This window comes from Hyperoodon ampullatus (assembly GCF_949752795.1).
Source record: "Hyperoodon ampullatus genome assembly, chromosome: 16".
NCBI lineage: Eukaryota > Metazoa > Chordata > Mammalia > Artiodactyla > Ziphiidae > Hyperoodon > Hyperoodon ampullatus.
In genome coordinates, this window is record NC_136929.1 from 74250651 (window position 1) to 74263298 (window position 12648).

At 39.0% G+C, this 12648-nt stretch overlaps 1 protein-coding gene across 2 annotated transcripts in view; it reads right to left on the reverse strand.

The window, feature by feature from the left end:
- The window catches only part of CDK8 (cyclin dependent kinase 8), a gene marked incomplete at both ends in the record, with an annotated part of 96047 nt that overhangs the window by 10589 nt on the left and 72810 nt on the right, over window positions 1–12648 (reverse strand). For both annotated transcript variants that reach the window (XM_079721837.1, XM_079721838.1), the window contains 2 exons: window positions 6323–6454; window positions 8785–8842. In XM_079721837.1, coding sequence (XP_079577963.1) covers window positions 6323–6454; window positions 8785–8842 — 190 coding nt within the window. The remainder of the gene's footprint in view (window positions 1–6322; window positions 6455–8784; window positions 8843–12648) is intronic.

A 12648-nucleotide genomic window follows, 5' to 3' on the forward strand; every position in this document is an offset into this window, starting at 1 on the left:
GTGACAAATTCATAAGAATTATTTAAAAGCCAGGCAAATGGATTCCTCTTTATACAACAAATTTCCTTCACTCACTTTAAGATACAGGCTAACTTTCATTCATACTAAATTCTTACTAAGAGAACTATTAGCAGTGGAAAGATATATATGCCAACTTGGAATTTGAAGCTGAAAGCACTCCATTTCTACTCAACAAATCCCTAAACCGACCATGGTAACTTCCCTACACTCAGCACAAGGCTGTGCACACAGAAGGCACTCAATAAGTGGTTTCTCACTGACCTAACCAATACCTGTGGTAAACATAAATAACTATAGAAAGACAAAGTAAAATCACTATTTTATTAAGGCCGATTATTCAGGTATGTTAATAATGGTCACTTAAATAGAAAGTGGGAAAAAATGTCAATTTATAAATAACTGAAAATTCCTAAAATCTAAAACTGGAATGTAGAAATTTAATTTAATGTAAAATTATCACACTTACATTTCAAAGTAACAAGTTAAACATCTATTTACTTTAAGATGACAAACGAGACTACAAGCAAGTGATTTTAAAAATGACACTGTCTGGGGCTTCCCTGGTGGCGCAGTGGTTGAGAGTCCGCCTGCCGATGCAGGGGACACGGGTTCGTGCCCCGGGCCGGGAAGATCCCACATGCCGCAGAGCGGCTGGGCCCGTAAGCCATGGCTGCTGAGCCTGCGCGTCCGGAGCCTGTGCTCCGCAACGGGAGAGGTCACAGCAGTGAGAGGCCCGCGTACCACAAAAAAAAAAAAAAAAAAATGACACTGTCTGCCCATCAGTTTTCTCCCCCATCAGAGAACCAAGTCTGGCCAACACCACCATACGGAAAAGTCTCATCAAGAAATAAAAGCTGGGGCTTCCCTGGTGGCGCAGTGGTTGAGAGTCCTCCTGCCGATGCAGGGGACACGGGTTCGTGCCCCGGTCCGGGAAAATCCCACATGCCACCGAGCGGCTGGGTCCGTGAGCCATGGCCGCTGGACCTGCGCGGCCGGAGCCTGTGCTCCGCAACAGGAGAGGCCACAACAGTGAGAGGCGGCCCGCGTACCCCCACCAAAAAAAAAAAGAAAGAAAAGCCAAGCTATTTTCGTTTTACCGTCAGAGAGTAAGCGGGAAAATTATTTTGTGATTATTCTTTTTGCATGGTTATCCCATAGGAAGCTGACCTTTCATCATCTCAATCCAAGGGAAGATAGGCAAGCTGAGTGGGGTCACCAAGAGGGCCGGGGGGGTCAGTCTGCATCTGTAAAACGCTACTCATAGCACCCAAGAGACGCTGTAACAACTCAGCCTGGTTGTGAAAACTCGAACAAAAAAATAAAACATGTAAAGGAAGATGAGAGGTAAGTAAATAGTTTAGCTATCCTATGTTGCTTTTAAAAAAAAGGTCAGGAAAGTAGGAAAATTACTTTACTGAACCTTGTTTAACTTTACCCTAAATAACCTCTCTCTTCCTATCTTTTCTATTATCTTTCACCTTCTATCAATTTCACCGTCCTTCCCTTCTTCAAATCCAGACATTAATCACGAATTTGAGTTAGCTGATCAGGCTATTACTTCAGATAAATTTCTAAATCTTTGTAAACAAGTGTCTCCTATCTTGCCTATTTTTTCAGATTGTGACAAGGGAAAGTCCCTTCCTGCTCACCTACCTGTCAAACTCCTTCTAGAAAGACTTTCCAAATTAAAAACATACAAATCCCATCTACTTCTCAAAGTATGTGATGTTCATGTGTAGCTACTGAGCTAACCAGGCAAAGTGGACCGCAACTGGGGGCTACACAGAACCAAATGGGGGGAGGAAAGATGTGTTAAATTTGTTTTAATCAACAAGTGTACTAACAGTTAGCCTCTATCTCAATGAAAGAGTAAACTCACATCCTCTCGGTTTTATTGAAGTTCAGACTTTAGTAAAACTTTTAAGACTGCCCTAGTTGACTATTAATTAAAGATTGATACCCCTCTTTCAGCCTTCTCCACAAGGTCAATCAAACAAAACCCCCAACACTCAAAACTGAATTAAACTTTGTCCCCAGGAGTACAGTGTTGACTAAGCTATCATTTTCTTTCTTGGGTTTAATGACTCAGCTTGCAGTTCCATACAATGGAGTGAATGAGCACAGCACTAAGATCTATTCGCCAGGAAGGTGGGAACATGCCTGCTGACGTGCTCAGATTTCCCCTATGCTCTCTTGCTTCTTCTTAGCACCTTCAGTCTAACATAACCCAGCAAACTCCACTGGCAGATTTAACCCTTCTAAATAAGACCACTAAAATGCACGTATGAACATATCCAGCGAATAATAGGTAAATTCACCACAAAGGTTCTTCTATCTGCTGAGCCTACTACAACTACCTGACAAGGAAGTCAAAATGCTAGGCAAGTGCCTTCAGGGTGGTGGTGGGGGATGTGCTGAGTGCTTCACTGCACCCTTAGGTTACCCACCTGTGGAGCGGGAGGAACGAACCGTGTGAGAGAGACTGGAAGCAAGGAAGAAGTTTCATTTTCTACTCCTGGATTCTATTTTTTTTAAATTTATATTAAAAATGGCTTATATATGAGTTCTGTCTCTCTCTCAAACAAAAAAGAAATTTGTAAGATATCTACATTATCACTTTTTTGAGCAAACATTTTGACAGAAGAAAGCATTTTCCAGGATGGCTCTGGGCCGGGCCGGGCATATGCGCAGGGACTGGGACTGACCCTGGTCTCAAGTCATCTGCCCTCAAGTCAGTTCCCTCTGTGCTCTGGCTACCTCAGAAGGCAGTGGTTTCTATCCAACGTCACAGAACTTTCAGAGTTGAAGGGGATCTAAGAGATGATTTAGGCTAAATTCTCATCTTCAAAAAATGAGGCCATAAAGGACTAAGCGCCTTGCCTAAACACCGTCCGCCTCCCCGAGTGGCAGAGCTAAGGCTACAAGTCAGAGCGCTAGCCTTGGTTACGTCTGTTGTTCAAAGATGACAACACAGTGTATGCACACAGTCATACTGTTTTCTCAACTGGATGGAGATCCCTTAAGGGTCAACGACATAATTTGCGTTCATTTTGGTTTCTCTTAAGTTTTAAAAAGTCTAACAGTTATCCAATAAATTTTGATGTTGATGAGAAGGAAGAAGGCCTTCTCTTTGCTAAATTATAAAGGCATTTGAACAAAGGAATCTATCTAACCGCTGGTAGTCTAGCTTTGTGACAAACAGCCCTGACCTGAAACTGCTAGACTGCAGACTGTCCTGGTGAATAACAGCTTATACAACTCTCAATGCTCACAATAAAATATAGACTTCTTAAGAAAAAAGAAAAAAGTAATAAATGATGAGCCAGTCAGAAACCTATGTTATAGTTTATTTTTTACTCAATTTAAATCAATTCAGTGTTGAGTTTTCTGTTAACAGCAGCTGAGATTAGGTAATTATTTCCTTCTTTGTATAGCCTCTTAATATGTCTTACCAAAAGTAACACTGCTTTTAAATATTCATTTTCTAGGTGGAAAAAATACCTGTGTATCATATTAGTTTTCATGCTTAACCATTTAGAATACCTTTGTAAAAAAGATAACCAAATGTGTGCTTAGGTAGTAATATACATTCAAAACCAGGGCTAGCTTCAATAACTTTTATTTTTCCTCCTAATTGACTTTTAAAAAAATAAATATTTTATTTTGGAATAATTTTAGATTTGTAGAAAAGTTGCAATGGTATAGTACAGAAAAGTCTTATATCTGACTAACTTAATCTACCTTTATTTTTCTATACAATAAAATGTGAACTCAAAGCAGGTATAAAGATTAGTGAACATAAAAGATTTTGTGAAAAAAAGACATGCTGTATTCAAGATTAATAAGGGGGAATGATTACAAGTATTTTTCCTTTCCTCTTCTTGAGTATATATTGAAATGACAGCAAAGAAATAAAGGTCCAAATCCACAGTAATAGAACCGGAGGAGACCATCAGGGACAAGACCCAGTCACTCACTCAGCAGAGTACTCAGTTCTCACCATGCAGGCAATGGCCTCCAGTGGTGAACAGCTGGTCAAGACTTACCCATTTAGAGGATTTCAGACAGGAAGACAGAAGTGTGATGGGTAAGGCTGATGGTGTGACCAAGGAAGTTCTCTCTGAAGGGGGAGTATTTTGACTAAGATATGGATGAAAAGAGACTGGACATATGCAGACCTGATCTAGCAGAGATACAAATAAAAACATTTCTGCAAACAGTTCAGAGAAGGCCCCAGCCCGCAGTATTACTGCTGAGTGGGAAGCAGACTTGCCCGGCACAGCTCTGGGGAGATTCTGTGCTTGGAGAATCAGCTACAAAGTCTGTATTTTGAACACTTGATCCCTCCCCACCCCCTACTGCCCTGGGGCTACCAGGTACACAAAGCTTGGGCCAAAAGTTGGAGATTCTTCCCTTAAAGAATCTGAACGTCCTCAGTGCAAAGACTTGTGCATACTGGCATTTAGGATTCCCCAGTTAATGGTAGTTCTCTGCTGGATCACCCTGAAGTAAAGCCTGACAATCTGTGAGCCCTCTGATCCATGTACACTAAGCTCCCAAGCAGCTTTTTGTAACCTGATTCTCAAATGCAAAGAGACATCAAGGATCAACAAACAGTTCAAGAACACCAGCCACATGAAAGGGAAAGACCAAGACATATCAGTAAAAAAAGTGACTACAAAGAAAACACAGATAATTATTCCAGAAATTACAAACGATTAAAAAGCATCTTTATCACTGTCCTCACAGGTATTTAAGAAGCTTTTTTATTCCATAAAGCAATGCAATATGTTAAAAAAAATTAATAATCAGAGAATAAGAAGGGGTTCTTAGAAATAAAAAAGACAAAGGCAGAAAAGCATGAGAAGAAAAGTGGTATAAAGGATCAATCCAAGAAATCCAACATCTGCCTATACTCAGTTTAGGAAAGAGAAATAAAAACACAGAGGAGGCAATCAAGACTAGCTCAAGAGGATTTCCCACAGACATGGGACATAAACTTCAAACTGAATGTGCCTACCAAGTGGCCAGCACACTGTGAAATACAAGGGTGAGAAATCCTATTTGTTTTCAGAAAGGACAAAACCCCAGGTAATTCACCACTGAATGAGAACAAGATCAATGTGAGACTTTCCATTAGTAACACTGATGCTAGAAGACAATGGATGAGCATCACCAAATTCTGAGGGAAAATCATTTTGTACCTATAATTTTAATCCCTACCAAACTGGAAAGTATCATGAAGGCATTTTTTTCAGAAATACAAGAACTAGAAAATTTACCTCTAAGATAGGTTACTTAAGAATATGCTGTAGCAAAGTAAGGGATGAAAAATGAAATCCAGAAAGAAATAGATCCCACCCAGAGGAATAAAAAAAGGAAAAATTGGGATGAAAACCAATCCAGAATAGAGCGAAATATAGAAGACTTGTGGGTGGAGTTATCCAAAAAAAATTAAAATGGGTTTAACACCATCCTGGAGAACATAGAACAAGTTAAGTAAGCAATAAAGGCACACAAAAAAGGAAAAAAGAAAGGCAAAACACATAAGAAAAAACTACATGATGATAACATTCTACCGAATGAAATGAAGCAGAATAAAGATGTCATTAATGGAAAAGTTGTGATAAAAGGATTGTGGTAGTTGAACATCAAATCCATTACAATATGTAGCCTAAGTATAAACAACAGTGGGCATTATGGTTTGCAAACAGAAAATAAATGCTGTAAACATCAACAAAGTGGTAATAATAATAATGATGACGATGGTACTATAAACTGAGAGGTGGGTGGGGACACAAGTAGGAGAGCACTGAGTTCCTAATTCTTCAAAACAGGGAGACGATCAATACTATCAAAAACGGAAAAGTGAGTTCAGATGTTCTAAATGCCTACTGATGTTCATAATCTCTTTTCCTTAACTTTAAGGGGATCTTTTAGAAGCTAGTATTTCTTCTGGTGAAAGAAACATTTGTCTGAAGTTCAATGATTAAGAAATTTTACTGTATTTATTTCTCTTTTCAAGTAAAATTAAAATACTTTTTACTTAGAATTCATAGTATAGTCCCATATATTTAAAAACTATTTTAGCATCTATTTATCTATCAGAAAGGGATGTCTGGAATGGTACACCCCTAATGCTAATGATGGTGTTTCTAGAGAGTAGAATTTTATGTTAGTTTTTGCTCTTACTTTTATAATTTTCTATATTACTTGATTTAAAAATATACAGAAATATGTATACTTTACAACAACAAAGCCACTTTTAAAAAGTCATGGAATTTTAATTAGTTCTACTCACCAATAGCTTTGGTATAATGTCTTGCTCCAAGAAGTAATTCTGGGGCTCGGTACCAGAATGTTACAACTACTGGATCCAAATCTGCTAAAGGCTTCAAAGGTGAATTAAATAATCGGGCAAAGCCCATATCAGCTGTAAAAAAATAACAGCAATGTTAAGCACACAGATTTTTACAAATTTTATTGATTACTCTAATTTTACTATTATTATTTAGTAAGATACGAAAAATGTGAATTCTGGGGGGAGAAAACCAACAAAACCAACACAACATCTCACCCCTTTCAGAAGTCTAAATATAAAACAAGTTTGAGATCTTCATTCATTGCCAACTCTTGTCACTCACTCTTCCACTGGGTTACAGACACACTCTGCTGCCAGAGGTCAAGGGTGACCCTACCCCTCCGGGCAGATTTCTTTCCATCTGTCTTACCACCACTGGGACAGGGCTGTGAAGCTGCATTCCCTTTCTTTTTATTGGTCACAAGCACCAAGACACTAGATCAGTTAGGGTGAGGCTTTCCATTATTTGCATCAATAAGCATGTTCACTGGTATAATCAGAAGCTGACTGTACAGTATAATAATACCACTATTTCCCCCCATTTATTTGGGTGGAGTTTTTTTCTTTAAAGAATCATGTTTGTTTTTTAAGCTGGAAAAGACTTTAAAGATCATATAATTCAATCACCTCCTTTTTCAAATGAGGAAACTGAGGTTAGAAGAAATTAAGTGATTTGACAAATGTCATAAACTCGTATCTCAGAGCTGGAGCTGTAATGAGATACAGTTCACGGCATTTCACACGGTTTAATATAGAGTGTGGTAATTCGGGCATGGACATTTATCCTAATAAACTGCCACCTTCTTATAGGCAAAAACTGTGTCTTTTTCATCTCTCTCCCCCTTTTAGCATCAAGTACAGTGTCATTACACATTGCTTTTGCCAAACACACGCTGAATGAACAATCACTATTCATACCACCTATACGAAAATTTCAAGATTCATCCACCATTTGTTTAATTTTGCTCTCCTAATGTACATTTTTAATGAAGTAGGCCCCAATCTAATCTACTTAATTACAGAGGTTAAAAAAAAAAAACCCACAGAAATTTGGCAAAGAATTAAAACCACGAGTCAGATTACTAAATACTGGTTTACAGAAGAACTAATATTTCTTCTTAAATGTGAATACTTTAAGCCGTTAGTGTACCCCAAACCTGCCAACATCATACATGTTACACAGAAGTATAATTCCAAACTAGATTATTTTTAACATATAAAATTCCCCTAAGTCTTACAGTAAAGAACACATCTGTAAATACTGTTTGGCTGGGTCTTTTAGATTTTGCATCTCTGAACTTACATTTGACTCTGATGCCACCAAGGTGGATTGGATGAAATCCTTTAAAAGCACATGTAAGGACTTAACAGGCATTTGATACTATGGTAAGCACTGACAGGGCCTGGTTCTCAAAGCAAGTCAATGACTAGGAGCATTTCGAGGTGTGTCAAATGTTCGCACTACTAAAACACTTGCAAAATTTATATCAAGAGTATTTCGAGAGTCTAATTAGAAGTAGAAAATGAGATTTGGGGAATTTATAGGGGAGGGGAGGGAAGAAGGGTTAAGAATACCTGGGTTTTTCTTTGTTGGTACAAATCAGCTGATAATTCTGATTCATATTAAATCTTACAATCAGAAATTCCTATTTACTTTATTATATACTCCCATAAGCCTGCTTGCTGCTTTTAAATTAATATAATTTAGTTACTACATTTCTTCTATCCACACACAAAACAAACTAAATAAATGTGACAAACACAACTCGGAAAAGACAATGAAAAAATAACCAGTTAGGAAAAATAAATCTAGTTCTATCCTTATAGGTTATCAGACCAGCAATGGGTAAAAATTTGCATTGATATAAAGAAAACAGAGCTATTGGAAAACATGCCGAGGTAGAGAACGCTTGTTAATTTTTTCCCTTCAGGCAAAGGCTCATTAGAACCTACCCAGCCTCAGTGGTATCCTTAGTTTGTAATTCCTATTCTAGATGAGGCTAACAGAGGCATATGTTCTGATCTAATGTGGCTCAGGTAAACAGAACCGATGGTATAATTACTAGTACACTGTATGCCCTTGTGACTGAAGGTGAGGCTGGCTTCTAACATGGATAGAAGCCACTCACCTCTATAGGCTATTTTTAATGAAAGCAAAATTTCTAAGAAACTTGCATGGCTTATTTTATAATTAGAACACTTCAGTCTCTAAAGATTGTCTGACACCTTTCAAGAGTGTGAAACATTTTTCACTTTTAACGTATACTCTTTAGAAATGGCTTCGATCACATGGAACTATATGAATAAATGCATATTATTACAGCAAAAATTAGAAGTGATAAAGCTGCCTGCACAAGTTTTAAAAGAGTGCTACACTGTGACTTAGCAAAGATATAACATACCAATTTTTACTCTTCCTCGCTCAGGACCTTCACCCATAACTAAAATATTAGCAGGTTTCTGTGGAAACAAAATAGTGTTTTTTTTCAGTAGACAGTAGTGGTTTCTTTTAAATAGACAATATGCCAATATAACATAAATCCACCTTTAAAAAAACCACATTTACTCAAAAATTAAAATCAAACACAGGAAGTCACCAAAGAAACTTTATGTGTATATATGCAAAGCAATATGCAACTTCATGAAGGCCAAATATGGCAGTGCTTTTCTCCAGGCACAGCTAAGGCTTTTCTTGGCCCTGTTATCAGTCTGCTTTCACTACTGCGGAACAGCTGGCAGAAAGTTAAAATGCTGTGCTTCCTTCTAACTCTTTCAGTTACATAAAATGTCCTCCAACTTCAAGGGAAAATGTATCTTCAAATATAATTTAACACTAAGCAGCAAGTTAATTATAGGGAAGGGACCACCTGATACCCTTTTTTGGAAACCACATAATATGTACCTATGTTTCAAATAAATTATAGAGAAATCAATTTAATAAAGTCTTTTCTAAATGAGTTGGCAGAGTAAAAGGAATTTTCCATGACCTGAACATCTTTGAGGTTTTCATTTTTAAATAAAAAAGGAAGCTAACATTTAAAGTGAGATTTTACAAAAGTAATATTTCAAACAGTTCTTAAGCCTCTAAAAATAACAAGATTAACTGCCATCTAAAATCTGTCACAGTGGTATCTACTATACTAACATAGAAGGGCTGTCCTTCAAGGAGGAGGAGAGGGAGAAAGGAGGAAGAGGCAGTCCCCAGACGTCTCTCAGGCTGCCTCCCTGCCGTCCGCCTGGTCTGACTGCAGGTCTACCAGTCTGCTGAATAAAAGTGAAACCAGATCACGACGCCTTTCAAATACCCATCAAAGCAATCTTGAAATCAGGTTAAGGATTTTAATGAAGGCTGTTTACAGTGGTACCCAATTCACAGGCTTCCCTGACCATATTTAACGACAGCCCCTATGCTATTACTGATAAAATGTAACTTACAGTACATTATTCTACCAACTACCAAAGATCAAAATTATTTTTTTATCCTCAGTGAAAAAACACTGCTGACATGGTAGCACATACATCTCAAAGGCTGAAAATTCCTACCATTTTTAAGATGAGGAAACTAGACAACAGAGCGAGTGCATGACTTGCCCCAAGTACGAGCACGGAGATGGGGCGGCGGGGCGGGGGGCAGCAGCAGGATGTGCCCGTCTCTGAGCAGTGCAGCGCCCCTTCCTAACAGACCCTTCTGAAGGTAATTCATGCAGCAAGCTTTAAGTGGACGTGTATTACCATAACTATAATGTTTTGTTCAAGAAAATGTTTTCAGGATCTCTATCGTCACACAAACGCTCCTGCCCAATGAGATGGCTGGGGAAGCACCAAAAGGAAGCGCAGCGCTAACAATATTCCCTGTGTGCCACGTGGAGCTGCTCATCAGGCACACCGCAGAGCTCAGCCTGCTTCCGAGGAAACCAGGTCTCAGAGACCGGTGTGAAATGCCGACAGCGTCGGGTTGCAGGGGGCCTCCAAGAGAAGAGGCAGCCCGTCTGTCTGGCTGAGGGAAAGGCCTGCTCTCAGTCACAGTGTGGCTCAGGAGGGGACTGGATATTTGGGCTCATCAGGGCAGGACTCCCTAGATATCTCTTGAACCCCATTTTGATTCTCCTCCCATCAATTCAGTCTTCTGTACTATTGCCAGGGTTACCTTCCTAACAGACAAAGCTGATCACATCATCACTCCCTTGTTTAAAATCTTCCACAGTAACAGAGGAAATTATTAGGAAAACAGGGGAACAGAAAATTATATATAGACTATGATTACAACTGGGTTAAAAATAAAAAGTGTTGAGTAAGGACTAGAAGAACAAAAAAGGTTAGAGTGACAGAGGTAGGGACGACCTTTTCACAATTTCTTTGATGCTGTTGTTGTGTTTTATTACTAAAGTATTTCACCTTTACGTGGCTCTTCACCGCCTGTGAATAAGGTAGAAGTCTTTATGATGGAACGCCAGGCGCCTGCAAGCTCTTACCCACTGATCTCTCCAGCCCCGCCTTCCACCACTCTCCTGCCACATGTGTTTGCAGCCTTCTGTGACTAGACCTTACACAACTATGTCAGTGTTAGCCCGTTATTTCTACCATAAGAACTTTCCTCTGCATTACTTGGGAAAACCTGATTCTCCACGCCTACCCTCTAATGATGTAAGTAATACATGAATACACTCTGATTATAAACAATTCAAACTACGAGGCCACATACAGTTAAGAGTTAAAGGCTCTTTTACCACCCATCACTCCTCCACCACATCCCAAATCCCACTCCCTCCTCCAGAGTTACAAGCTGATTAACTGGCTTGCTGTGATGGATTTTTCTAGCACTTAAGTGCTCCTAAAAGATTACGTCCATATCTGGCAAAAGCACAAGCACACGTGGGCATCACTTTCCTCCTTCTATTTTAGATGGAGTGGAAAAGCTCTCTCTCTCTCTTTTGCTTTCTTACTCATTCAGCAGCCGGACCCAGATCTGAGAAGCCCTGGGATGGGTGGTACTGGTCAGCCTGCTACTAGGCAAAGGGGGAAAAACTCCCTCTCTTGGTCTTCACTTTATTATAGACTCACTGCACTGCCCAAGTCCCAAGCCTGGGTTTGAGCATTGGTGGGGAAGAGTTTCTCTGTCGAAGTCTTGCCTAGTATTAGGGTTTGGGGCCAAAGCTCCAGCTAATAATTAAAACTTGCTTTGCAAGACAACTCACTGCCTATTGCATGATCTGAAGTAGATCTTGGGGCCGAGAGTCACCACTCACACTTAAATTCGTGGATTTCAGTTCAGTTTGGGCACGCTATGTAGTCATAAACAAAAGAGAATGCTTTTAAGTGCTGTTTTAATAAAACTGTTTATGAACAATGAGGGGCCTCCTCATGGTGTCTCCCATGGTGGTATCCATATGCCCCAGGGCGTGATACTCTGATTTAGTAGACAAATCTCACACTAAATTTGTTTTGTGAATGTGATCTAATGGAAATCTCAAGAGAAATTGGCAGAAAAGCCACAGAGATCATGAATACTCTTGTCAGTATTTGTTTTGTTGCTTAATCAGTTTTAAGGAAGGCTTCAAAAGACTTGATGGATAATTTTTGTTTTCATACTTAATGCCACATTGAAACAATATTATATTCTCCAAAAAGCTAATTTCTTTTCTTTCTTTTTTCAGTGGGAGAATTTGGTAGCAGTTTTAAGCTCTACAGCCAAAGCATCCAAGTAACTGGTGATAATTCATGAAACAATCAGTAATAACCATGACTTTGGTAAATAGTCTGCGATCTTTCATGTGCCATCAGACATAATCACCTTAAAAAACATACTTTGCGGGTGACATTTTGATGAGGCACATACTCTGTTAAACTATTTGTTGCTATAGAGAGCAGAGGTCCAACATGACCTAAAAGTATTATAACATCATGATAACACCTTCGAGAACAGTTATCTTATGCACAGAAATGATTACAGAACACCCTTTACTGCCTGCTGAACAATGAAATAGATCAATGAGATACTTGTTTGAAGTATAATTATTTGATTGTTTGAAACTACGATAGCCTTCTCTTGCTTTATTTCTCCCAGAAAAAAACTGTTTATAATTAAAAGAACATGCCCTTGTTTTACAGTCTCATGGCTTTTCTTCTTGTTTTATGTTGTTGTGCTCCAAAACAAACCCCCACTGACATTTCCTAAAGCAAGATGTCTGTGTTACAGAGATAACCATCCTGCAGAGGCTTTCTGTTCTCCAGGCTCTGTCACGATGGGAAACAGCACACTGATGGTT